This window comes from Panthera uncia (assembly GCF_023721935.1).
Source record: "Panthera uncia isolate 11264 chromosome A1 unlocalized genomic scaffold, Puncia_PCG_1.0 HiC_scaffold_17, whole genome shotgun sequence".
Lineage (NCBI taxonomy): Eukaryota > Metazoa > Chordata > Mammalia > Carnivora > Felidae > Panthera > Panthera uncia.
Genome location: NW_026057577.1, coordinates 7,829,630 through 7,856,854, shown reverse-complemented (window position 1 = coordinate 7,856,854; position 27,225 = coordinate 7,829,630). Strand labels below are relative to the sequence as shown.

General features: G+C 49.1%; 1 protein-coding gene across 1 annotated transcript; it reads right to left on the bottom strand.

Moving 5' to 3' along the window:
- Nucleotides 1–1,316: 1,316 nt before the first annotated feature.
- GRM6 (glutamate metabotropic receptor 6) lies at nucleotides 1,317–15,009 on the bottom strand. Its single transcript, XM_049649010.1, has 10 exons — nucleotides 14,503–15,009; nucleotides 11,355–11,571; nucleotides 11,024–11,159; nucleotides 10,168–10,322; nucleotides 8,901–9,041; nucleotides 8,597–8,797; nucleotides 5,863–6,008; nucleotides 5,146–5,769; nucleotides 2,328–2,639; nucleotides 1,317–1,612 (listed from the first exon to the last, which is right to left on the bottom strand). Exons 1-10 carry the CDS (start codon nucleotides 15,007–15,009, stop codon nucleotides 1,415–1,417), a joined length of 2,637 nt encoding a protein of 878 aa, XP_049504967.1. The 3' UTR covers nucleotides 1,317–1,414.
- Between the last annotated feature and the right edge of the window lie 12,216 nt (nucleotides 15,010–27,225).

Below are 27,225 nucleotides of genomic sequence, written 5' to 3'. Positions count from 1 at the left end.
TATACGAAAGAAAACCCACACAGGAAGGAAGCCTGATGAGATAGTGAATTTTGGAAAGCACTGAGAGATAAATAAAACTTCCTAATTCACATGGTGGAGAGACCATAGGAATGCAAAAATGTGAGGATGGAGAATCTGTACACAAAAAATGTTACTTTGTGGAGAAGGCCTATTAATTTAATTTAAGGAATCAGACCTAGTCCCAAGGTCACAATTTAGTACACAACAGAGACTCAGTGTAGGAAACAGTCTTTTTTGTTGTATGAAGTGGGGTTGATCTTCAGAATCGGTTCCAGACATCAGCTACTAGAGAATTCAAACTGATAAATGAAAAGAGTCAATTTAACAAATTTAAATCGTGCCACAGGGAAATACAATTCCACAACTGAAACCAACCTTTTGGTAAAAAAAAAAAAAAAAAAAAAAAAAAAACTGAAAAATGAATGTCCATGCATTTGGTGTCCAAGCATTTCCCTCCTGTGCCCTGTGTTTGCCTTTCAAAAGGGACCTCCCAGTAAATATTGGGAGAGAAAAGTTTCAATATTCATCGTAAGATGTCTACCTGGAATTAATCGTCACCATGGACACAGCTCTCTGTCACTGGCCCCAGCCTGAGGCTCCTGACCACAATCTCTCACAGGCATCAGAAGAGGGCAACCACCACCCTGTTATTCTTACACCACTAACACCACACGAGGGTTTGGGGGTCATTTGAGGGCATATGCATGGGAAAGGCAAAAAGCTATACTCCTAAGTGTGACATGCCCCAGATCCCAGGGGCAAAGGTTCTGAGAAAAAGACCTCAACACATGTAACCTCATGGGGTACGTCTCAGTTTTCACTCTCACATCGCATTCTCGCTCTCTGGGCTCTGACCCAAGGTTCCATCCCTCATTGCCAAGCCTGAGTTATACTCAGTCCGGAACCCAGACCCCCAGGGTCTCTTGTGGAAACTGCTCCTCCCTGCATCCAGCCCTGTATTTCCACAGTGAGATCTACACATTCTTGCACACTGCCCAATCCCTGGGTTCTGCTGGCTAATTGGGTAGAAATCTCACTCACGCTGGGCCAAGCCTGGGGCTTCATCATGCTCTCTGAACTCAGACCAGGGAGCATAAGTTCAGTCACTCCCTAGAGTAGAATCTTCGTGGTGGCTGTTTCCCTCCATGAGTAGAAAGTCTGGTCTGCAGCAAGGATATATGGTGCCCACAGGCACAGAAAAGCAGGGATGACGTGTGGTGTGTGGGTCCAGATCTTTCTGGAGTCCAGCCCCATCCCAGTGGGCATGGGCTTTGTGGACTCCCTGCCTCCAACTGCTCACTGCAGACCTGGACTTTTCACAGCTTCCATGGTGAAGCAAGGGAAAGAAAAGAGCAGAAGAGAGGGAGCAACCATCCCACTCATCCCCCACTCACTACTTGGGGGCCTCCGTGTCCTCGCCCTTGGGTGGGGCTGCCACTGTGGAGGTCGCCTTGAGACTTCGCTTCCGCTTCTGCACATTCTGCTCCGGGTGGAACAGGATGACGTAGGTCTTGGGCACATAGAGCATGCCGAGGGACACCGATGCACTCAGGCTCAAGGACACAGTCAGTGTGGTGGTTTGGATGTAGATCTGAGTCATGGAGGAAGGGACCGGGTGGGACTCAGCCCTGTTCTCTCCCACCCCACCCCCCCACATGAGTCCGTGTTCATCGGGTGAATGGAAAAGACAACATACAAGCAAAGGCCCTGTGGCATGAAGAAGTGGTGGTCATGACATGGCTCCAATAGAGACAGGATGGAGGATGAGTGACACGGCACCAAATGGACAAGTGACCAAGGGAAGTGAAGGGTTCATTCACAGCGAGTGACACCTGGGGAAATGGTCCCTATGCCTGAAAAGGGTTAGAGCATGTTAATGAATGAGTGAATATGTTTTCAAATGAACAATCGAATGAACAGAGATTGAATAAGAGAGCAAGTGGGCAAACAGATGATTGACGGGTGAATAAGCAAATGTTCTACTCTGTGCACAAATAAATGACTGAATAATGATCAAGCAAATGGACTGACAGATTAATGGATTGACAGGTTTGAAGTATGTGAAGAAGTAATTGAATAGAAACAAGTTAGTGGATGGATAGAAGCATGGATGAACAAATGAAGGGAGACAGAATTCACTGAGCCAGCAGCGACACTGACAAATGAGTGAATGAGTATGTACATGAATGAATCAGCCAACAAGCAATCATTCAGATGGGTGGTCCAGCTCTTGGGACAATTGAGCCCCTCCTTGGACAGGCAAGAAACAGAGGAGGCAGTGAAAGCAACAGGAGACCCCAGATTACCTTCTCAGCTGACTGGGCGGTACCAAAGAAGATAGGCACAAAAGCTAGCCAGATGATGCAGGTGGTGTACATGGTAAAGCCTATGGGCTTGGCCTCATTGAAGGTCTCGGGCACACCGCGGGCCTTGATGGCATACACTGTGCATGTGACCATGAGTAGGAGGCTGTAGCCCAGGCAGCCGATGAGGGACAGATCTGACATGTCGCACTTGAGCACCCCTCTGGCCTGCTCCGGGTCCACGGTCCGTTGCTCTTCGTAGTCAATCACACTGTGTGGGGGCTGGGCCCCCAGCCAGGCCATTACTCCCACCACCTGCAGGAGCCGACACCGTATCAGAGACACACCCAGCCTAGCCACCCACCCATGTCTGGCAGGTTAGGGTTGCCTCCAGGCTCCTGGCCTACTGAGTGGGATGCTCAGGTCCAAGAGCCACAGTGACAGCAGGCAGGCAGAGGCCCTGGAATTGTGACCCTACACATATCTTCTCCATTCTACCTTGGGGGAGAAGCCGGTGCATGCCCCATGGATGCCCCCAGACTCAGCAGAGATCTTGTCTCCTCACAGCCCTCCAGGTAGGCAGTAACCATCTCCATTCTGTAGATGTGAAAACAGGAGCTTGATCCTGTCTAGCAACATGGCAAACCTAGTTTTTGAGGACCCCCTTCCTTCTCCAGCTCCAGAGAACTGTTGAACATAATGTGATGAAATCATGTGCAGATGCATGGTGAAGCTCAGAACGAGGCACTTAAACAGACACTGGTAAGAATGTGAGCTGATGCCAGGTGGCCTGGGAGGTTATCAAAGTCGAACACAAGCACTAACAGGGGGGAGATGGAATAGCAATTCCCTCACAGTGACAGGAGACATGACCTTGAGCCAAGAGAAGCTGGGGAACAGGAACTAAGACACCTGCATAGAGGCAGGACGCTGGAAGGGCTGCCCCGTCCATGCATGCAGATTGTTCACTGCACAAGACTGCCTGATGTATGTGTGTAGGAGGGGGGTAGGTGGGGCTGAAATCCAGCCAACACTCCGGTGCCATGCTATGTCCCTACAGCAGAGCTCTGTGATCCTGGAAGAAGGGATTTTTTTTTTTTATTTTTTAAAAAGTTTATTTATTTATTTTGAGAGAGAGAGAGAGAGAGAGCAGGGGAGGGGCATAGAGAAGGAGAAACAGAATCCAAAGCAGGCCCCAGGCTCTGAGCTGTCAGCACAGAGCTTGATGTGGGGCTCAAACTCACAAACTGAGATCATGACCTGAGCCAAAGTCGGAAGCTCAACTGCTGAGCCACCCAGGTGCCCCAAGAAGGGATGCTTTTTATTAATTTGTACATCCAGAAGGAGAACTTTTTTGTGATTCTCCCAAAGGCAGTAGCTCCATAAACAAGGGACTAATAACACCCCACCCAATGTCCAGGAAAGCAGCATGAAGGCTCCTCTTATAACAAGGCTCTAGGTAGGGGGGAAAAGTCGCCTGTGAGAAACTAATACCCAAGGCCTGTGATACACAGAAGCAGCAACCAAAATGGATCCCACCAATTTTGCAACACATGTAATTGATAAGGAACAAGCATCTGGTACATGTAAAAAACAAACAAACAAAAACAAAAAAAAAACCTCCTACAAAATAATAGAAAATGTGCAAAGTGTAGGAACAGGCACATCACAGAAGAGGAAACTCCAAAGGCCAGCTCCACTAGTAATTAAGTAAATGCAAATTAAAACAATGAGATACCACTTCATGTCCACCAGATTGGTAAATAACCTAGTAAAATTGAAGGTATGCCTCTTTGAAAGGGTCCAGGACCTCTGGAAAGGTGGGTCCGCAGATGAACCAGGAGGTACTAAATTTAGTCTAAGTATCTCTATCCTGGGGAAAGGGGCACCACAGGGATTTCAAGGAGGGAAGCAGGAAGGTAAGAAGTCAGGATGTGCTGGGCATTGCCATTCTGGCCCTGACAGGGGACGTTCGGCCCCTGCTACCTTTAGGAAGATGGCAACACTTTTCAGTCATGGAGAATTGCCTGTGGGTGGGAATGAAGGTGGTATATGCAGAACTAGGTAGGGAGAAGGGCTTGCCTGGAGTGGAGAGCGTGTCATGTCAAAAGCAGGCTGACCATAGGCCCTCCACCTAGCCCTGAGAACTGGGCTGGCTGTACAATATCACAGTGTCACACACACCCGTCTCTCAGTACCCTTTGCACAGAAAATATCCAGTGCCTTCCAGCTCATGAGAGTAATTTCTGCTGTTATAATGTTACTATCTTAGAGAAAACCCTGAAGGTCCCTGAGTGCTTTTGCTGCACATACAGCATGAAATCCCTGCCATTTATGGAGCTGGACGTCCTGCTCCATAGTGCCATTGCTGGAGCCTGTGCCTCTCATCCAGGTTACCCTGGTGACTGGGCAACAAACAGGAACTCCCTTTATGGAAACAGATTTTTTTTTTTTCTTGAGAAAACTGTCACATAGCTCTTTGCCTTATTTTTATATGGGAGCCAAATTGTGGAAGAGTTTGTTCAGTGTACAGAAAATAATCTCATTGTTTTTACAGAAACGTTGCTGGATGCTCGCACTCCCCAGCTTAAGGACCATTTTCCCTCAAGGACAGAGCCCCGGGGACTGGCTGCTCTGAAATGAGTTCTGCATATAAGTAAAACAGTAGGGCCCTGTCTCTTGTAGACTTCCCCCCCCCCCTTAATTTTGACATAGGAGCCAAAATAGAAGAGTGATCACCTGATTTTTTGGAGTGTTGGACAAGCCCGCCAGCTCAGGCCCAATGCGCCCACCGAGTGGCCCTGGGATTCCCACAACCCACCTGCACGGAGGTGAGGCTGAAGGTGATGACGAGCTGCGAGGTGGGGCTGATGAAGGGCGGCGGCGTGACGGAGCGCTTCCCCTGCTCGAAGATGCGGTAGATGCGGTTGGTCTTGGTGAGCAAGGCCGAGTAGCTGAGCGTGGTGCCAAGGCCGAGGAAGAGCCTGCGGCCGGCGCACACTGCCGCGCCGGGCTCGGCCACCATGAGGAAGGTGATGGCGTAGATGAGGAAGATGCCGGTGAGCAGCACATAACTGAGCTCGCGGCCCGAGGCGCGGACGATCGGCGTGTCGTTGTGCCGCACAAAGGTGGCCACCACGGTGGTGGTGGCCATGCTGCCCAGCACAGCCAGCAGGAGTGGCGGCGCGGCCCAGGGCGAGGACCAGGTCAGGCGCACGATGGGCGTGGGGCGGCAGCCCGTGTGGTTGCGCGTGGGCCGCATGTCCCCGGGGCAGGCCTCGCACGTGAACTCGTCCACCTGGAAGCGGTACCCGTCACAGGCCTCGCAGTGCCAGCAGCAGGGGACGCCCTTCACCATCTTTTTCCGCTCACCGGGCCCACAGGGGAGGCTGCACTGGGACCCAGGCACCTCGCGGGTGTCTCCCGACCACTGGAGAGCTTCCACCTGCGGGCACAAGAGACGAGAGCCTGGGACTCCATTTGGGGACGGTGGGCCCGGGCCCCTGCGCCTCCCGTCGGCGTGTCTGTGCCCACTCACGTCCAGCCTGAGAGTCTCTGCCCACTGGCCCACGGCCTGGTAGCCACCGCTGCCCGCACTGCCGTTGGCCGCCTGGTACTGGAAGATGTCATAGCGCCCAGGCGCATCCCCGTTCTCGTTGAACATCACCGGGGTCCCCGCGCTGCCTAGAGGGAGAGCCCATCATCCTCAGCTGGTCCCCCATCTCATCCTGGAGACGCCCAAGGCCCAGCCAGGATAAAGAAGTCACGTGCAAAGATGCTCAGTGTCATCAGGGAAATGCAACTCAAAATCTATATTAACAGGAGCATCTGGACAGCTCAGTCGTTTAAGCGCTGGACTTTGGCTCAGGTCATGATCTTACAGTTGGTGAGTTCAAGCCCTGCTTCACGCTGTGTGCTGATAGCTCAGAGCCCAGAGCCTGCTTTGGATTCTGTGTCTCCCTCTCTCTGCCCCTTCCCCACTCATGCTCACTCACTCTCTGTCTCTCTCTCAAAAAGAAACAAACATTAAAACAAAACTACAATAAGATACCTCCTCACACCCATTAGCATGGCCACTTTTCACACAGCAGAAAATAACGAGACTCAGTGAAGATGTGGAAAAATTGGAACCCTGATGTATTTTGCTGGTGCAGATGTAGAATGGTGCCATCACTGTGGAAAAAAAGTGTGGCAGTTCCTTGAAAAACTAAACACAGAATTATCACATCCCCAGCAACTCCACTTCTGGGTATATGCCCCAAAGAAGTGAATGCAGGGCCTCCAAGATCTATCTATCCACCCGTGTTCACGGCAGCTTTGTTCACAGTAGCCAAAAGGTGGACACACAAAAGTTGTTCACTGGGGGCTGAATGAATCAACAAAGTGTCTATTCATGCAAGGACATTATTCAGCCTTAGAAAGGAAGGGAGTTCTGACACATAGCTATGACACAGATGAACCTTAAGGACATTATACTAAGTGCAGTGAGCCAGTCACATGAAAGGCCAAATACTGCATCATTCGTCTTGCGGGATGTACCTAGAGGAGGCAAAATCATAGAGACAGAATGTTGAATGGAGGTGGCCAGAGGCTGGGGGAGGGCGAGGAGGAGCTGTTCTTTAATGGGGATGGAATTTCAGTCTTAAGATAAAAAGAAGTTCTGGAGAACGATTGCTGCACAGTGTACACGACTAAGCTGTACCCTTAAAGATGGTTAAGATGGTCTGTATTACACCATGTATATGATAACCACAATTTAAAAAGAAAAATGAAAGGGATGCCTGGGTGGCTCAGTCAGTTAAGCGGCTGACTCTTGGTTTCAGCTCAGGTCATGATCTCGCATTTCTTGAGTTTGAGCCCCACATCGGGCTCTGCACTGACAATGTGGAGCCTGCTTGGGATTCTCTCTCTCCCTCTCTCTGCCCCCCTCCCACTTGCTCTCTCTGTCTCTCTGGAAATGCATAAATAAACTTCAAATAAGAAAAAGAAAAAAGAAAGAGCTTTAACAAGCCAGGCAAAATGATGGGTTCAAGACTTGTACAAAGGTCTGAGTGTTGGCATGAGATTTGTACTGATTTGAACAATCAACTTTTATTTCTTTTAATGATTTTTTAAAAGTTTACTTATTTATTTTTGAGAAAGACAGAGACAGCATGAGGGGAGGGCAGAGAGACAGAGAGGGAGAGAGAGAATCCCAAGCAGGCTCCATGCTGTCAGTACAGAGCCCAATGCGGGACTCAACCTCATAAACTGTGAGATCACAACCTGAGCCAAAACCAAGAGTCGGCCACTTAACTGACTGAGCCACCCAGGTGCCCCCTGGCTTTATTTCTTTTGGAAGCCCATTCTACCAGCTTGTAGAGCTGGTCTGCAATGATAGTAAGTTGTGCCATTTATCAGAGAGCTTAGCAGAAAGAAGGTATTCGGTAGTTGGTGGAAGAACACTTTTTAATTTTATAAAGAATAGTAACTGGGGGCACCTGGGTGGCTCAGTCAGTTGAGCATCTGACTTAGGCTCAGGTCATGATCTCACAGTTTGTAAGCCCACACGTCGGCCTCTGTGCTGATAGCTCAGAGCCTGGAGCCTGCTTTGGATTCTGTGTCTCTCTCTTTCTCTGCCCCTGCCCTGCTCACACTCTGTCTCTCTCAAAAATAAACATTAAAAAAAAAAAAAGAATAGTAATTGACTAAGAAGTATATCTCTCTGCACAAACCATGAGGGCAGCTTGGGTCCATTTGGGCCTTTTCAGAAGACCTTATTCTGAGCCCTGCCTATGTGCCAGGCCCTCTGCTGGTACCAGAGGACACATCAGACTTGCACCTTGTGCTCCCGTGGCACAGAGCTTAGCTGGGGTGGCCTTTGCAAGCCCAAGACTCAGAATGGGCAGCCTGTCCACACTGTACACAGTGCCTTTGCACAGTCTGCACCGTGCCCCACACAGGCCCAGAGTCCAGATGCCCCCGAACTCTGTGCAATGGAGGGGAGAGTTGCATGTGGCCCGCTGAGGGTTCCAGGCAGGAAGGGGTCACAGAAAAAGTTCCCCAACACCTGAATTTCACAACTTGGGGCAAGGGGTACTGAAGCCTGGGGATGAGTGTTAAAAATTGGTTCCAGAATTTGGCTTAAGTTTCCAGCTCTCAGTTCTGGGTGCCCCCACCATACCATCCTGCCTCTCTCATCCCTTTGATCCCCAGTCAACCTAGGTCCCGCAGAGAAATCCAACCCCGGGGGCTTCCCTTCCCTGTTGTTAGGAGATCTGGCTCCCACTCACCATTGAAGCGGACAGCTCGAATATACTGCAGCAGCATCCGCCCATCGGTGGTCTCCATCGCGGGGCACAGGCCCGTGAGCCCCGGGCAGAGTGCTTGGTGCATGCTGTGGAGGGCGTGGGCAATGGCGTACACAGCATCGATCACAAACTGCACCTTCCCCTCCTGCTCGTAGGTAGAGTCCCGGCCGATGCGTTCCTCACCTGTCCTAGGGATGCCCAGAGGAAGTGTGCCTGGACCCCCGGCATCCCACCTGGCCTCCCACTTTCTCCCTCACCTCCCCTTGCCACCCCGGGCAGCTCTCACCTGTGCATTTGCGGGCGGAGTCGTCGGACTGGGTACCTGAGCTGATCAGTTTGCAGTTGAAATTCTCTTCCCAGAACTCGGCAAACCAGATGTTCCGGCGGTTGTTCTCCAGGGAGCGGGTCATGAAGTACTGGTCAAATCCTGAGAGTGGGGAGAGAGGAGGATGGCAACCATCTGAACCAGACATGATTCTTCTGTGTCCCTTCACCACTTGCTCACTTCGCAGCTAGGACTGGCCACATGACTGACTTCTGGCCAGTGACTTCAGAGGGATCTGGGGACTCCAGGGTAGAATTTGCGTCCTGTTGTAAACTCAGAGCCTCACTGCATGAAAGACTTTGAGGCTGCTCCTTCTTTCCCGGTTAGGATGCTACTGTGAAGGTGTGATGGGTGGAGCTTCAGCAGCCACTTTGTGATTATTAAGACACCTCAGTCACCAAGGCACATAGCAACCATGGAGGATGGTGGAACAGAAGTGGGGACAGAGCTCAGGACTTTGAGAATGTCATTAACTCACTGGCCCAAACCTGAAGTGGCCTACTTTTAGACGTCTTGTCTTGTGACGAAGTGCCTTTATTGCTAAAACTGCTCTCATCCTAATTTGTCAAATGCAACCAAATGCACTCTAAGGGAAAGAAAAAGTGTGAGGGTGGGTGTACACCCACAAGAGGCTCTGAGTCCCCAAAAGTTAAGGCTCTCAGCCTTTACAAGTTTCTTTTCTTCATAAAATAGCCCTGTAGCACCTCATGAAGGTGCCTTCAGGTCAGTCTTTGGGAAAACGATCAATCCTGTTATAAAGGGAACATCTCTGCTGGATTGTTCCAGACATTGACAGGTGGTATGGTGGAAGAAGGGAGGGGAGGCAGGCTTCATCATCTGACCAATAGGACAATATGTCGCCATCCTCGGCCTTGCTCCCTTTTCCCCAGCCCTCAAATTGGTGTGCCTTTTGAGGAACCAGCAACACCAGGAATGCAGGCATTGAATTAAAACAAAAACAGAAAGAGCAAAACTAATTCTTCACCCTGTGCAGTGGGGTGGGCTTTTCCTCCTTTGCCAACTCAAACACTGCCTGGAGGGAGGTATTCACAGAATCTCAGAATCCTAGAGTTTGGGAATCCCGGAAGGGACATGAATCAGGATGCAATTTTACAGGTGGAGAAAATGAGCCCCCCCCCCCTCCGTCACCACCACCACAAAGAGGGGTCCGTGGGGAAGGACAAGCAGGGGCAGGGGATACCGTGGGGGACAGCATCCCCGCACTCACCATCTATGGAAGCCCTTTTGGGCAGGATGGTGATGGCCCCCACGGCCACATCCTCCAGGTTCAGGATGGGTGAGGTCTTGGCTCCCCAGCTGTCAGAGCCGACCCATAGGAAGTGACCCGTCAGGTTGGCCTGGCGTGCGGCCTCCAGTACCCTCCTGGTAGGAATGGGGCGAGTGGTGAGTGAGGGCCTGCGATCCTCCTCCAACTTACCTCTGGCCACTTCCTGTTCTTCTCTTTTCTTCTATCCCCTTCCAAACCACTCAGCAGACGCTCATTTATCAGGAAAAATGGGGTTTCTGGGGTTTAGGACACCTGCCCTTGGCTTCTCAGGTAGTCAAGGTTGCAGCCAGGCTCTGGCCCCAGGCCTGCCCTCTTGTTCTGTGCATACAGCCCACTTCACACTGCCTGGAAGAGGGGCCTCCCTTTTCTTGCGGAGGCCTCTGCTGGCTCTGAGCCACACAGGCCTCAGGGCAGAGTCCATGGCCACCTGCTGATACCTCCTGAACGGCCTCCCAGGGCTCCTTGCCAGACAGCTCATTTTCTGCACTTAGATCTGCCCACGGGTCTCTCCCCTATTTTGGATGATAAGAACAGACAGGCGTTTTTGTGTGTTTCCCTTGGCTAGTCTTGGAGCATCTCCACCCAGAACAGGCCTGGTTCGTTTCTGGGGGGCACCGGACAGAGAAATGGCAGCAGGAAAAATGTGTAAGGGCAGGAAGGTGGGGGGGCAGTCAAGGAGAGAGGGAGGAGGAGGAAGGGAGGATGTACAAGGCTGGAGGATATGTAGGAAGAGGGGGTAGGGCCTTCGAGGAGAGCCTCTAATAAACATGGTGATGGAATGCGCCCACTGTCCCACCTGATGTCATCCTCGTTGGCAAAGATGATGATGCCCCGGGCATTGGGCGTCTCCATTAATCTCTTGATCACCTTGTTGAATTCTCCTGGCTTTGGTTCCCTAGGAATCTTGATGGACTGGGCAATACAGACCCCCCCTGGGTGTCGGGGATGCCAAAGTCACCTTTTGTTCCACCCACTCACCCAACCCACTGGGGCCGCCACTGTGCATGATTGTGGCAGGGACAGAGTCCTCCAAAGGAAAGGGGCACCTGCCCACAGGGGCACCATCCACGCTCCCCACCATGTCTGATGGCCCTGGCTCACCCCTGGGACCCTCACACCCAGCTCACCAGCCTCCCGGGAGATCTGCACAAAGGCCTCAACCCCACTCTCGCCATAGTTGCCCTCGGAGGCCAGTGTGGACACGTAGTTCCATCCCAGCGCCCTCACGATGTCCACCATGGCCTGGGCCTGGTAGGAGTCAGGTGGCACGACTCGGGAGAAGAAGTCATAGCGTGTGGAGTCGCTGAGCTCAGGGGCTGTGGACGCGTAGCTGATCTGGGGTATCTGGAATGGGGAAGGACATCTGGGTTATGGAGGGAGGGTCAGTGACCCTATGGGGAGGGAGGGCAACAGGGATCCAGGACACAGGTGGGGGCATGGAAGTTCAGGATTAGGGTTGGAATAGCCACATGGAGACGCCTCAGGCGTGGGAAAATCTCTGCATTTTGAGAAGTGGTCTGATGGAATATGGGAGGTATGAGGGTCTAAGGAGGAGGGCAGGGCACCATACACACTGGTGCAGGATGTGTCCAGGCAAAGGTGGAGTGGGGACTCAAGTCCATCCTGTAGCTGATCCAGCTGCTGGGCAAAGGCTGCATCTGAGAGGGGAATGGGGCTCCTGTCATCCCTAGGGGACAGCATATTTTCCTAATTCACACAAAGGGGCAACCTGTGTAGGGGAGCGGCACCCCCAAGCAGGGTCAGAGCAGGCAGGGGGGCTAGGAAGGGATTATTTGATTCAAAGCTGTGTCTGGTTTTCTGGAGGGGACTGCTTGGAGTTGGGTTTATCTCTGTGCATTAGAGTGATAGACAGCTGGGATTATGGGCTGAGCTGATCCAGGAGAAGGGGGGCGTGAATAGCAAGGGTGGGAGGAGAATGGAGAATGGTAGGGGAAGGCTGAGGAAATCAGGACAATGGAGGCTAACTAGAGAAGAGGGCTGAAGTGGGAGCTGGTGAAGGTCAGAAGACAGGGAAGTTTCTGGCAGGGGTGGGCCAGACTGGTCTAGGGGAGACAGGGATGTCTGAAGCAGGACAGAAAGTGTAGAGTGTGGAGACAGTGTGCGAAGAGCAGGAGGGAGAGAGAAGGAAAGATGGAAGGAGGAAGAAGGAAGAGAGCGACAGGGAGACAGAAAAAGAAAAATAAGAAGAACCACAAAGAAAGAGGGAATGTCAGAGAAAAAGGAGACAGAGAAGGACGAGGGCAGTTCGTGGATGCTGTAGATACTCTGGGCACTCTAGACACTAAAGTTTAATCTTGAGAACAATCTCCTCGTACAGGTTGAACCTCCTGAGAGAAATTAATCTAAAATGCCTGACTGCTGGGGCGCCTGGGTGGTTCAGTGGTTAAGCATCCAATTCTTTGTTTCAGCTCAGGTCTTGATCCTGCTGTTCGTGGATTCGAGCCTCTCATCTGGCTCCGTGCTGACAGCTCAGAGCCTACTCTTGGGATTCTCTGTCTCTGTCTCTCTCTCTGCCCCTCCCCTACTTGCTTTCTCTCTCTCTCTCTCTCTCAAAATAAACAAACATTTAAAAATAAAATAAAATAGGGGCATCTGAGTGGCTGTCGGTTGAGCATCTGACTTCAGCTCAGGTCATGATCTCCCAGTGCATGAGTTTGAGCCCCCACATCGGGCTCTGTGCTGATAGCTCAGAGCCTGGAGCCTGCTTCAGATTCTGTGTCGGTCTTTCTCTCTGCCCCTCCCCTGCTCACACACACACACACATACACACACACACTCTCTCTCTCTCTCTCTCAAATATAAATAAGCATAAAAAGTTAAAAAAAATAATAAAATAAAATAAAATAAAATAAAATAAAATGCCTGACAGCACAGTAATACAAATATGGCCTGAACTCCGTCTCTGCTCCTGGACCAGGAATTGCAAAACAGCCCCTCAGGGAACCAAATCTGTTCCCTGGTTGCCATTCATGCACCAGTGTCTTCAAGCGTTTAATTTTTGAATTGGTAAGTAGTGTTTAACATGGTGTGGGGGTGCAGGGTGCTACCTTAGTCTGGGGCTGAGCTGGCAGCAGTGGGCCCTGGGCTTATGGGGTCCTGCTTCACCCATCTACGCCCCAACCTGGCCCTTGAAGGCCCTTGAGTCTGAGATCTCTGCACTCAGCCTAGAGGGGCAGACACAGGGAAAGGGACAGAAACCAGAGCTCCAAGCAAGGCAGGGGACAGAGCTATAAACACAGACAGACATGGGCAGTGGGGTGAGACAGAGACTCTCCTCACTACTACCCCGCCCCCCATACACCCCCCCCCCACACACACACACACATCCCAGGGAGCCACAGAACTTCTCTTGGTGCCTACTAGAAGCTGTGTCTGTATGACAACACTGACATCCGGTGGGAACAGGGGTGGGGGGATTACATGCATGCAGATGATGGAGGGGGACCCACATAAAACCTCTACCCAGCATGGTAGAAACAGAGGCCTTGCCTCAGAGAAACTCTCAAGACACTGAAGTCCCCTCCCCCAGCCAGAAGGAAGCAAAGCCTTCCTTTCTTCACATAAAGATGGAGGGACAGAGACACCCCTCCCCCACAGAACCCCAGTGAATGACTTCTACTGAAAATCCCCACACTCTAATGCCAAAGCCCCCCTAATCCCTTATTCTTATGCCCTTCCCCTCAATCACTGCCCCCCAGGCTGCAGGGAAGGGGCTGCCCCCGCACTTAAGACAGTTCCCTCAAGATGAGGGAACTACTCACCACTACCCTCCCCTACCCCGCAGAGTTGCCAGGGTCATGTCCTGGTGACCCCACCAGAGGAGGGCCCTGTCCCCAGGGCCAGGGGCAGGACCACCACACAAGGTTGTGCAATATGTGCCCCAAACAAGGACACCCAAGCAAGCGACCAAGATGAGGCTAAACTCCAGGGGGCCCTGCTCTAATCAATTGGGTCTCCAGGCAAAGGCTGCATCCCGCTGTGGGAAGAGGCAGCCTTGACCGCCCAGAAGGTAGGTTTCCTTAATTCACACAAAGGGCTGTGTGTGCAGGTGGCAGCGCTGGCAGGGCACCTGAGCAGACAAGGAAGTGTCGACGGGTTGGGTTGATCTGGCTCGGGCTTGCTTCTGGCTCCCAGGGCAGGGTTTCTTTGAAGCAGCGGGTGATCTTTGTGAATTTGAGTGATTTCTGCCCGGAGACTAGACTTCAGCCACCCGGAGGGCGGGGACAGGACGAGGACGCGAGAGAGTGCCCTCACCGCAAACAGGCGAAGCACATTGGCGACCATGATGGAGACGGAGCTGGCCGACGCGCCGACGACAGCCACGACCCGCTCGGGGGGCGCGGCGCGCAGCGGAGGGACGCCTCCGGGGCAGCGCACTGCCCCCTCGTCGCCGTCGCCGCGGCCCTGGATCAGCGCCTGCACGAAGGTCAGCGCCTGCTCCAGCGCGTACGTGTCCCGAGAGCAGGTGTCGAGCAGCCGCGCGCCCAGGCGCACGCCGGGCAGCAGCGCAGGGTCGGCGTTCACGCGGTCCAGCGCGTACAGCATGGCCTCCAGCCGGTGCACGCCCTGCTCCTTCTTCAGCTGCCCGCACGCCCTGCCCGCAGCGCCCCGCGCGTGCACCGGGAACAGGCCGCCCAGCGTGAGGCCGCCCGCCAGGCGCACCGAGCCCGCCGCGCCCGCCGCGCCCGCTTGCACCAGCACCAACAGCGGCGGCAGCAGCGCCAGGAGCGGCGGCTCTCGGGCGCTCCCCGGCCTGGCCATCCGCTGTCCAGCTGCGGGAGGAGGACAGGGCGGGGAGGGGAACAGAACAGGGGAACGCTCTGAGCGCTAGGCAGAGGGAGAACCCCGGGTCGCGGGGAAGGGGAAGGAGCTCCGGGTGCTGGGGAGAGGGGAGGCGCGCAATAAATGTTGGCTGAGCGGGTTGGGGAAGAAATGGGCTATCAATTCGCCCAGCCCTCCCAGGTCTCCACCGCGCTCTCACACCCTCTGAATCTTATCACACGCGTCCCCCCGCCCGACCGCTGTCTCCACCGAGGCAGCCTGCCCTTCCCCGACAGCCCTGGGCCTCTGTTCCTCAGGTACCCAGCCCCAGCGCACAACTAGGCACCCTCCCTAGCCACACTCACCTGTGCCAACCGCTGTTGGTCAGGACAGGGCTGTGACAGATGCACAGGGCCCAGAGTGAGAGAGGATTTAAGGATTCTGGGGAAGGGATGAGGCCGCCCTGAGGGTGGAGACCCCTCCTGTGTATGGGGTGTGCACAGAATTGCCTCTCTCTACATCTCCTTTCCCTTCCTCTCCTACTCCCTGGGTTTGCTTCTTTCCTCTCTTTGGATGTGTGTCTCACCCCAACCTCTCTCTGGCTGTCTCTGACACACACACATTGTCCTTCTCTGTCTCTTTTTTTTTTGTTGTTTCTCTATCTCTGTCTCAGGCTCTCTTCTCCCCCTGCTGCCCCAACCCCTTCCCCCGCCTTCTCTCTTCCCTGTCTCAATTTCTCTTTCTTTCTTTGTCCCTCTCTTCCTCTCTTTCCTAGCCTCCAGTGCCTTGGCTCCAGCTGCCTAAGGCACTCCCCCAAACCCTGCAGTACACTTGGGAGTGGAGGGAGAAAGGAGCTGAATGAGCAAGAACACGACTGGTCACAAAGGGACCACCAGCAAGCAGACCTTTAACATTAGCAAGACCTCTGCTTAACACACACACAACTACCTGAAAAAGACTTTTACCATCAGCCCCATTAGGCAGATGGAAAAATAGAAACCTCAAGGAATTAGGTGACTCATCCAAGGTCACACACTTGGTGCGGGTCAGCATCAGGATTTGCACTCAGGTTGGTATGAAACTACAAGCCCACACTACCTCTGCCTTGGATGGGGTTCGGGGACAGCACCAGCTAGCCCGGCAGCTCCTGTCCCAACCTCTTGCATCTGATGGAGGAACCCTAAAGACCTGTTCTTTTGGTCATGTCCAAAGCCTTCCTGGGCTCTGGGGTCTGAAGCAGTGACGTACACATGGTGTGAGGCTCTCTGTACCTGAATTTCCCCATCTCATGGTTGAGGGCCAAGGTGAGGGGGTTTTAGCCTCAATATACTTTTACCATCATCCCTGTCTGAGGCCCCGGATCTGGCTCTCTGATCCAGAGAGAGAGAGAGAGAGAGAGAGAGGGAGGGAGCAGAGGGCAGGCTGGGGACAGGTGGTAAGCTCCTAGCCCCAGGGATTTGCAGGCTCATCCCATGGGGCTTGAGCCGGCTTGGGCTCCATTAGTCAGGGTGGATTAGGCTTTGGGGATACAGGGATTTGGGCAAAGCTGACAGAGGGAATGAGCAGAGGCCTTGTCACCCTTCTCCCTTCCCCCACCACATCCAAGGGCCCTGCCTGGAGCTGTCCAGGCACCTCTTCTTGGCGGAGGCTGGGAGTCAGGAGGCCTGGATCTGGCTCTGCCTTTACCCATTTTATAACTTGGGAAGGATGGAGCGCTTCGCTGGTGACAGGCCCCAAACTTGACGCTGCAAGGTCCATACAAACTGGGTGTTTGTGGTGGCTGGGCCAGGCTCACACAGTCCCTCACAGCCCTTCTCTGCTGAGAATGGGACAGACCAGGCCACAGCAGGTGTCACAAAGCAGGTTCTGGAATTACAGGGTCAGAGCATCCCACTGGCTCCAGAGTGCAGGATAGACCATCAGTAATTGGGACAGAGCCCTCACGGTGGTGCAGAGGGAGGTGAGAGGGTCTGTGGCCAGGCCGCTGGGGGTGGAAGGGAAGGGGAGTGGATGGGCTCCAGGCATGGGCAAGAACTGGCTCTGAGGGTGAGGAAGATGAAGGCGTCACGGCTGGAGCACCTGGGAGGAGGCATTAGCATTCAGAGTAGCAGTAGAATGTCAGGACCCAGACCGGGGCAGATCAGGTCCGTGGAGGGTAGAAATCAAGAATTCAGTTTGGGACACAGGAAAGCCAAGAATCTCATTCAGTTGGTTGGATTTCATGAGTCTGGAATTGAGGGAAGAAGCCAGGGTGGGAGATAGAGCTGAGATGCCATCAGTGAGTGTGGTATCCAAAGCCATGGAATGATGTGCTCACTTGGGCAGAGGATGTGGACAGAGGGTGAGGACGGAGCCCGAGGCCCCCCAACATTAGGAGGGAAAACAGAAGACAGGAGGCTTAGGAGGGGGTGGCCAAGAAACCAGGCTTGAGGAAGAAAGGAAAATCCATTGTAATTAATTTAGCCCCATGCAGTGGCAAAGGGTCATTGTTCCCCTTGCACAGATGACACAATGGAGCCAGAGAGGTACAGTGACTCCCCCAAGGCCACACAGCAGGGAGACAAGGGACTCCTCAGACAACCCTGGTAAAAGCTCAACAACTTTTACTTTGGAGTAAATTATGAAATTCCATAATTTCAGCTCCAGTATTTCAACTGACAAAATTACATGGAATTTAAAGCCCAGGGCTGCTGATATCAGTTTGTTGGAAGGTTATATACTTATGTTTTGCTTATATTTAGACTACCTTCCAATTTAACAACCAGATGACTTTTATTGCAAAATTCATTTATAATTATTGGGGTGCCTGGGTGGCTCAGACTGTTACGTGTCCAACTTTGGCTCAGGTCATAATCTTGAGGTTCAGGTCACGATCTCAAGGTTCGTGAGTTCGAGCCCTGAGTCAGGCTCTGTGCTTGACAGCTGAGAGCCTGGAGCCTGCTTCAGATTCTGTGTCTCCCTCTTTCTCTTCCCCTCTCCCGCTCACACTCTCTATCTCAAATTAAATAAACATTAGGGGTGCCTGGGTGGCTCAGTCAGTTAAGCTTCCGATTTCAGCTTCAGTCATGATTTCACAGTCCATGAGTTCGAGCCTCACTTTGGGCTCTATGCCAACAGCTTGGACCCTGGAGCCTGGCTCAGATTCTGTGCCTTCCTCTCTCTCTGCCCCTCCCTGCTCTCTCTCTCCCCCACCCCTTAAAAATAAATAAACATTTAAAAAATCTTTAACAAATAAACATTAAAAAATGTAAAACTATATGTCCTCAGGTTCATTTAATGGCTAGCTTCAAAGCTTCCGATCCCTGGTTTGGGTTGCTATACATATTCCACCTTCCCCTTTGTTGAAAGAGTGGGGGACGTGGTTTGTGTGAGAAACGACATGTCTGGCATGGTCTCTGATTCAAGGATGTTGAAAGGCATGGTCATCTGTACCTAAGGATATCCCCCTGAGCCCTCCCTGAATGTCCTGTGTGGACACATGTGAGGTGTGTGTGTGCCTTTAGAAGCCTCCCATTCCACCGCAGCCAGACCTGGCCTGGCCTCCCCACCTGCCCCCCTCACAAATCCTTATACACAAATGCTCATCGCAGCATTTTGTTGTTAGAAACAACCCAAAAGTCCATCAAGGGGTGCTTGAATAAACAAATTATGATATATTCAGGCAACGGAATATTATTCATCATAAAAGGAATGACGTACTGACACATGCTACCATGTAGATAAACTTCAAAGACATTATTCTAAGTGAAAGAAACTAGCCACAAAAGGTGACAGGCTACATAACTGCATTTACGTGAAATATCCAAAATAGGTGAATTTGCAGAGAGAAAGCACACATTTGTGGTTGCTGAGCCCTGGGTTTGGGTGGGGGAGGAAGGATTGGGGGAGTAACTGCTTAATGGGTAAAGAGTTTTCTTGGGGCGTCTGGGTAGCTCAGTCGGTTGAGCATCTGACTTTTGATTTTGGCTCAGGTCATGATCCCAGGGTCATGGGATTGAGCCCCACATCAGGGTCCATGCTGAGCATAAAGCCTGCTTAGGATTCTCCCTCTCTCTCCCTCTGCTCCTCTCCCCCCGTTGTGCGTGCTCTCTCTCTCTCTCTAAAAAAAAAAAATTGAAAAAAGAGTTTTCTTTGGAGATGAATCAGGTGTTTTGAAACTATATAGAGCTGGTGGTTGCCCGGCGCTATGAATGACCTGTAACTATCACCAAAGGAAAACAATTCAATCCAGATAAGACTGCTAATGGATGACCCAGACCCTTCAGGGTCACTGGATTAAGAACCATGACCAGCTGATGTGCTTGCTGAGGGAAAAGGGAATATAAAATGGATAGTGGAAGAAGGTAGTTATAAATATCAGCTACAACCATGTGACCAGTTATACAAACAAGGATTGTAATTATCATGAGTTCATTTTTTGTGTTATGAACATGTTTGTTTATAAAGCTTTGTTTTCTTCCTTCTTATTCCCTTAATGTAAGAGAAGATTTGTTGACTTTATACCATAGTATTTAAGCATTTTTTCCTTTATATCATTGTATTTTAGTTACAGATGCCAAGAAGAAGAATATTCATCACTTAAGGACGTTACCTCTTCTTCTGGGGGAGAGATTAGCACATTTTTGGTTTGAGGGATAGATGTGTCACGTTTGGTGGATAGAAGTATGATCTTGTTATTATCTTTATTTGAAGATTAAGTATGGTTTAAAGAGATGCAAATGGGTCCCAAGGTGACAAAGGGGTGGATTTGTGATGCGTAATTTTATATGTCAATTTGGGTGGGTCAAACATTATTCTGGATGTTTCTGTGAGAGTATTTTTTGGATGAGATTCAAACTGGTGGACATTGAGTAAAGCATATTCTCCTCCATAATGTGGGTGGCCCTCATGCAATCAACTGAAAGCCTGAACAGAACAAAAGACTGACCAGCAGATGGCCTTCACACTTGAAATGCAACATTGGCTCTTCCTGGGTTTCCAGAATGCTGATCCATTCTATAGATTTTTGACTTGTCAGTCTGCATAACTGTGTGAGCCATTCCTTAAAGTAAATCTTTCTTAAACTCTCTCTCTCTCTCTCTCTCTCTCTCTCCACACAACACACACACGCACACACACACACACACACACACACACAAATTGGTTCTGTTTTTGTGGAGAACCCTGACTAATACAATATATTTCAGTTTTCTTGGGCATATACCTAACAGTAGAATTGTTGGATCATATGATAATTTCATATTTCACTTTTATTTTTTTATTAAAAAAATTTTTAATGTTTATTCATTTTTGAGAGAGAGAGACAGAGTGTGAGTGGGGGAGGGGAAGAAAGAGGGAGATACAGAAAAAATTAAAAAAAAAAAAAAAGAAAGGTGCAGGGCGCCTGGGTGGCTCAGTCGGTTAAGTTTCAACTTTGGCTAAGGTCATGATCTCATGGTTCATGGGTTCAAGTCCCACATCAGGCTCTGTGCTGTCAGCCTGTCAGTGAGAAGCCTGCTTCAGATCCTCGGTCCCCTCTCTCTCTGCCCCTCCCTCACTTGTGCTCTCCCAAAAATAAATATTAAATAAAAAGGGGCAAGAAACTTGGATAAAGGGAATATGATGAAGGGTTCATGTCACTGAGTTATGAAGACCACACAAAAGCATTTCAGAGTGAGAGCAGGTGGTCACACTGAGCTGAGAGAGACAGTGGTGTCAGGATCAGTCCTGTTCCCAGGTGGACTGCTCTCAGCTCTGTTGGTTTACCTGCATTCAGATCCTCTTACCTGAAGTATAAAATATTAATGTTCTGGGGGGAAAATCTCAGATGAACCAAGAAACTTTCCATAGGGGGTGAGCCAGTCTGTGGGCCACAGGGAGTCTGGGTGGCTCAGTCGGTTAAGCGTCTGACTCTTGATTTCAGCTCAGGTCATGATCTCATGGTTCATGAGTTCGAGCCCCATATCAGGCTCTGTGCTGACAAATTCTTGGGATTCTCTCTCCCTCTCTCTCTGCCCCTGCCCTGCTCTTGTGCTCTTGTGCTCTTGTGCATGCTGTCTCTCTCCAAATGAATAAGTAAACATGGAAAAAAAATAACACTGCGTTGATCTGCAATACAAAATCATGTGTTGTAGCAGAACGCATTTCTTCACAAAAAATTGTCAGAGCAGAAAAAAGAAAAGCTTTTCATTTTATGAGGCTAAAAAACATAGCTAAACAAGAAATACAATTTTCAGCCAAACTAAGGAGCATAGACACCAAAATCCTAGTCAAAACATTTGTGAACTGAAATACTTAAAAACATCATAAGCATGTCTGGTTTGTCCCAAAAAGGCATGTTAGCAGATTAACGACTTAAAATTTATTAATGTAATTCACTGCATTAACAGATTAAAGAAAAAAAAACCAGGATTATCTAAATGGATGCAGAGAGAGCATTTGATAACATCCAATATTCATTCATGATTTTAAAAACTTAGTAATCTAGGGATTTTCTTTAGCCTGAAGAAGCTAGCTACCAAAAGCCAACAGAAAATATTGTACTTGGTGATGAGTCATTTTGGGTACTTATTTCTTTTAAAATCAGAACAAGACAGTAATTCCAATTATCATTCCCTCTGAGGGGCATTAGTCAGTGCAAGAAAAAACAAGCATGACTGAATTAAAAATACACTCATCATTTGCAGATATGATTAACTACTGTATTATTTGGTGTCCTGCAGAGAAATATATATATATATTATATGTAGTCTGAGGTCTCAGAACTTATAGCGCCCATGGCATGAGTTCTAGACAGAAGGCCAGGAGGCTTAAGATCCAAAAAGGGCTGATGTTTCAATTCAAGTCCAACAGCAAAAGACCAACGTCCCAGCTCAAGGAAGTCAGAAGCTCCCTCCTGGGAGGGTCAAACTTTTTGTTCTCTACAGGCCTTCAACTGATTGGATGAGGCCCACCTACATTATGGAGGGCAATCTGCTTTACTCAGTCTACCAGTTCAAATGTGAATCTCATATGGAGACACTTTCACAGACATACTCAGAATAATGTTTGAGCAGATATCTGGGCATCCTGTGGCCTAGTTAAGTTGACATACAAAATTAAACATCACCAACATCACCCCTTGTCTACTTGGTACCAATATGCATCACCCTAAGCCATACTTAAGCTCTATATAAAGGCAATAACAAGGTCATACTTCCACCTAACATGATACAACTATCTTGTATGTAAGCAAAAACTCCCTAACTCCTTCCCCAGAAGAGGAGGTAATAGTTTTATTTTTTATTTAAAAAAAAAGTGTTTGTTTATTTATTTAATTTTTTTTAGGGACAATGACAGGGGCCACATGTGATATTATTTGTTGATGTAGTAATTTTTTTTAAGGTTTATTTATTATTTTGAGAGAGTGCACAAGTGGGGGACGGGCAGAGAGAGAGAGAGAGAGAGAGAATCCCAAGTAGGCTCTTCACTGTCAGCATAGAGCCCAATGCGGGGCTCGAACTCATGAACTACAAGATCATGATCTGAGCCAAAGTCAGATGCTTAACCAGCTGAGCCACCCAGGTGCCCGTATTTATTTATTTTTGAGAGAGGGGGGAGAGAGCATGAGTGGAGGAGGGGCAGAGAGAGAGAGAGAGAGACAGGGACAGAGAATCCCAAGCAGGCTCTGTGTTGACAGTACAGAGCCTGACGCAGGGCTCCATTTCACAAACCGTGAGATCCTGACCTGAGCCAAATTGAAGAGTTGGACACTTAACTGACTGAGCCATCCAGGTGCCCCAGTGTACTTGTTTATTTATTTTGTTGTTTTACAGTGAGAAAAAGTGTGAGCAGAGGAAAGGAGCAGAGGGTAAGAGGGAGAGAGAGAATTCCAAGCAGGCTCTATGCTCAGTGCAGAGCCCAACTTGGGAGTCAATCCCACGACCCTGGGACCATGTTGGGGACTCAACCAGCTGAGCCACCCAGGCGCCCCAAGGAGGTAATGTTTTTGAGTGATGTTTATGCTTCTCCTTAATATCCTGTCACATAAATACTAAAAGCCATTAGCAGTTCTGTTTGAACTGCGTTGTTGTAGTTTTCCATTGACTTTAATCACAGGGCATGGCAATACTAAAGACATCCTAAGGGGTCACCTGTATTCCAAATGTAGTCCTCCTCTTCTCCACTGTGGAGCAGCTGTCCATTTTCCCTGAGGTACTCAGGATCAATCACCTCAGCCAGCATGGTGACTCTCTGTTGATTCAGAGCATGAGGATTCCAAAGTGGCCATAGTTCAGTGGAATTATTGCTATGTCTCCAGGTGGAAGCCTCCCACTCTCTGGAACTAAGACCTCTGGGCCAGCAGAACATGTGGTTGTGGGAACAGGAGGCAAAAATTTTGCTGGTGGGTCACTAGGGGTATTAGTGAGTGATGCCTCTGTTTCTACCCCTTGATTCCTGGGCTTAAATCCTGGCTATGGTAGCAATATTACTGTTTCTTGGAATGGGTTAGAGGAAGACTAGGTCACCCACCAACCTCAAGAAATTTCCGTGTGATGAGGTACATTGATAACTACCACACAATCTTTTACCCTACGCCACCTCCCTCTTAGGTATCAGTTTGGCTCTGAGAGACCCAAAGGCTTAGTCAAAGAAATGGGATCCTTAAAATTCTAAAGAGTTAAGCATGCCACCTTCCAGGACACCTGCTTAAGAACTAAGGTCCCACAAGCTCTATATATCTATAAAAATGGCCAAAAATCTTACTAAAGAAAACCTAGAATTTTGTGTCCCAAGAACCTGGCTTGGTAGCTGTCAAAGTGGGGAATCCCAAAATATGACTAGACAGAAACATGGGTTGAACTAAGTTTGTGGCTAAGGGTCCCACCAAACTGCTGCCAGCCCTCAGGGAAAATTACAACCTAGAATGACAATGGGCTTTATGAGGAATGTTCAATCTGATAAGTTCATTTTAAGAAATGCACTTGAGGGGCGCCTGGGTGGCTCAGTAGGTTGGATTTTGGCTCAGGTCATGATCTCACAGTTGTGAGATCAAGCCCTGTGTCAGTCTCTGCACTGGGCATAGAGCCTGCTTGGGATTCTCTAACTCTCTGTCCCTCTGCCCCTCCCCTGCCTTCTCTCTCTCTCTCTCAAAATAAATAAATAAATAAATAAATAAATAAATAAATAAATAAATGAAATGTGCTTGAAAGCAAGGGTTCCCGAATCAACAAACAGAATGGGATGGCTATTTTAATTGGCAAGCAGAAGGCTCCAAAGGGCTTCAAAATTCCTATGTAGCTTCATTAAAAGATTTCTTGCCAAAGGCTAATGAAACATTGAAGATATAAGACATCCCTAAAACAAAAGACCTAAACCACAAGACTCCTACGGCTCACCTTCACCCTCCTTTATGTGAGTACTCAATTCTAGTAATCTTCAGTCTGAATTGTCTTTATAAGACCATAAACAAAAGTCTACCAAGTTAGTGGCCTTATGGACATCCCCATATCCATCTCCAAAGGATGGCCCCTGTATGGGTCCCTCTCAGAGCTGATAGGACTCAGGGATTTTTCTGGCCTACTGCTATGTTATTCCCTTAAACATCCAAGGAAAAAATAAAATTAAAATCAATGAAATATTTTGCCCAATTCTGGTAAACTCTGCTGAGTTACATCCTCTACTTTTTTTTTTTTTTTTCAACGTTTATTTTATTTTTGGGACAGAGAGAGACAGAGCATGAACGGGGGAGGGACAGAGAGAGAGGGAGACACAGAATCGGAAACAGGCTCCAGGCTCCGAGCCATCAGCCCAGAGCCCGATGCGGGGCTCGAACTCACGGACCGTGAGATCGTGACCTGGCTGAAGTCGGACGCTTAACCGACTGCGCCACCCAGGCGCCCCCTCTACTTTTTTTTTAAACTATTTTTTAAATTTTATTTGTTTTGAGAAAGACAGAAAGCAAGTGTGGAGGGGCAGAGAGAGAGGGAGAGAGAGAATCCCAAGCAGTTCTATGCTGTTATCATGGAGCCCGTCACTGGGTTTGATCTCATGACCTTCAAGATCATGACCTGAGCTGAGATCAAGAGCCCGAGGCTTAACCGACTGAACCACCCAGACGCCCCACATCCTCTATTTAAAACCCCACTCAGAGCCAACAGTTGGGGTCCTGAGAAAACTGGCAGAAGCCAGCTACGGGTGAGGATTTGTACCAGAATCAGCTGTCCTAGATCTGTCTGTAGTACCCAATAGGGAGAAACAAATAAAATTTCACATTGTCCTTTACCTTTCCAAATCCAGGGCACTGGTTATTGATCTTTGTGAATGGCTCTGGATCTTGCGAAGATAATATCTTTTGCACCCTCTTTGAGGATGCCTCCTGGGTCCATGGGGTTGTTGAAGGCTGCCAGCAATATTTACTGCTTGTCCAAGCTGAAACCTGACAAGGTACTTAAAAGGGCTTAATAACTCTATGATCAGAAATTTGGCCACATTGGAAGCTGACACTCAAAGCCCGATAGAAATCTTTTTAGGACTTTCCCCCTAAGTAAATAGAAAATAATGCAATTGAGTGGGTGAGTCAACTTATGACGTCATTTAGGCTACAAGGTAATTCTTGGGGGGAGTTGAGAGCAACTGTTTTTTCTTTTAGTTTTTTAAAAAGGTTTATTTATTATTTTGAGAGAGAGAGAGAATAGGGGAGGCTTAGGGAGAGAGAGGAAGAGAGAGAATCCCAAGCAGGCTCTGCACTGTCAGCACAGAGTCCAACGTGGGGCTTGAACTCACTAACCGAGAGCTGTCAGACACTTAACCGACTGAACCACCCAGGGGCCCCAAAAGCAACTGTTTTTACCTCACAGATCCTTGCAAATCTGGAGATGTGGCTCCAGAGGCAGCTCAAAGCTCACCTATCCTTTTGTACCCATCCCCAAGCCTCCCCTATTTATCTTAATAGGCTTGTAACTTGCATTCTTTCCCTGTGCCCTTAAGAGGTAAAGATCAAAGCACAAACTTTGGGAAGGTAATTCTTATCGGAAGAAAAATAAACGGGGGAAATTCATTTGAAAGAGCTTTAGCCATCTGAGCAGGTGGCTTTGACTTATTCCATCTGCCAGAAAAACAACTGAGATCCAACTTCTTTTATAACCAGTAAAACAGAAGCTTGAAAATCTCTGTTTACGTCTGTCTGCATGTTTATGTGTGTCTCTATATGTGTGTTGTAGATGTGCGGTATTTTCTACCTCTAGATGATATTATTAAAGTTAATTTGTGTTAGACTTGTCTTTTAATGATTTAAATACATAACCACTGACATAAACTTACTAGTCATAAAAAACTCTCAAAAATATAATAGAAACTAATGCACAGGAATTTCAGGTTCATGTGATCTGGGAAAAGTATTTGGTGTTAAAGCTAGTTTCAGTTTGTTGGTTTATTCAAAACAGGTATGTCTTTTGGTTATCAACATTAAATACAAAACTTTTATTGAACCTGAGTGTACTAACCAAATAATTTATTTCTTATAAGATCTTTCAGCAAGAAAAATAGTTGTGGGGGTAATGGCTGACTTTGTCTAATGTTTTTTTTTTTTAATTTTTTTGATGTTTATTTTTGAGAAAGAGAGAGACAGAGTGCAAGTGGGGGAGGGGCAGAGAGAGAGAGAGAGAGAGAGAGAGGGAGACACAGAATCCGAAGCAGGCTCCAGGCTCTGAGCAAGCTGTCAGCACAGAGCCCAACATGGGGCTTGAATTCAAGAACTGTGAGATCATGACCTGAGCCAATGTTGGAAACTCAACAGACTGAGGTGCCCCTGCAAATTTTTATTGTGAATGAATGTTGAATTCCATGACACTTTTGCATCTATGTATAGGACTTTGTGATTTTTTTTTCCCCTTTGATCTTTTAAGATGGGCGATTACATTAATTGGTTTTTTCCCAGGTGTTCTTTTTCTGAAATTCAGGTTTTTTGAAGCACAAGTTACCTATAGTAAAATACACCCTTTTTAGATATACAGTGTGTTGATTTTTTGGCAAATACATAATCACGTCACTATTAGAAAAATAGGGGTGCCTGGGTGGCTCAGTCAGTTAAGCCTCCAACTCTGTCTCAGCTCAGGTGATGATCTCGTGGTTCATGAGTTTGAGTGCTGCATCAGCTCTGTGTTGATAGCGTGGAGCCTGCTTGGAATTCTCTCACTCTCTTTCTCTCTCTGCTCCCACCCCACTCATGCTCTCTCTCTCTCAAAATAAACTTAAAAA

Bases quoted from the DNA above. Each gene is read 5' to 3' on its own strand.
- GRM6 (XM_049649010.1), bottom strand. From the start codon at position 15,009: ATGGCCAGGCCGGGGAGCGCCCGAGAGCCGCCGCTCCTGGCGCTGCTG. The intron at 9,042-10,167 runs GTGAGTGCGGGG...CCCCACTCTCAG, and splicing joins CAAAAGGGCTTCCATAGATG to GATTTGACCAGTACTTCATG. The intron at 6,009-8,596 runs GTGAGTGGGAGC...CTCTCCCTCTAG, and splicing joins TCGAGCTGTCCGCTTCAATG to GCAGCGCGGGGACCCCGGTG.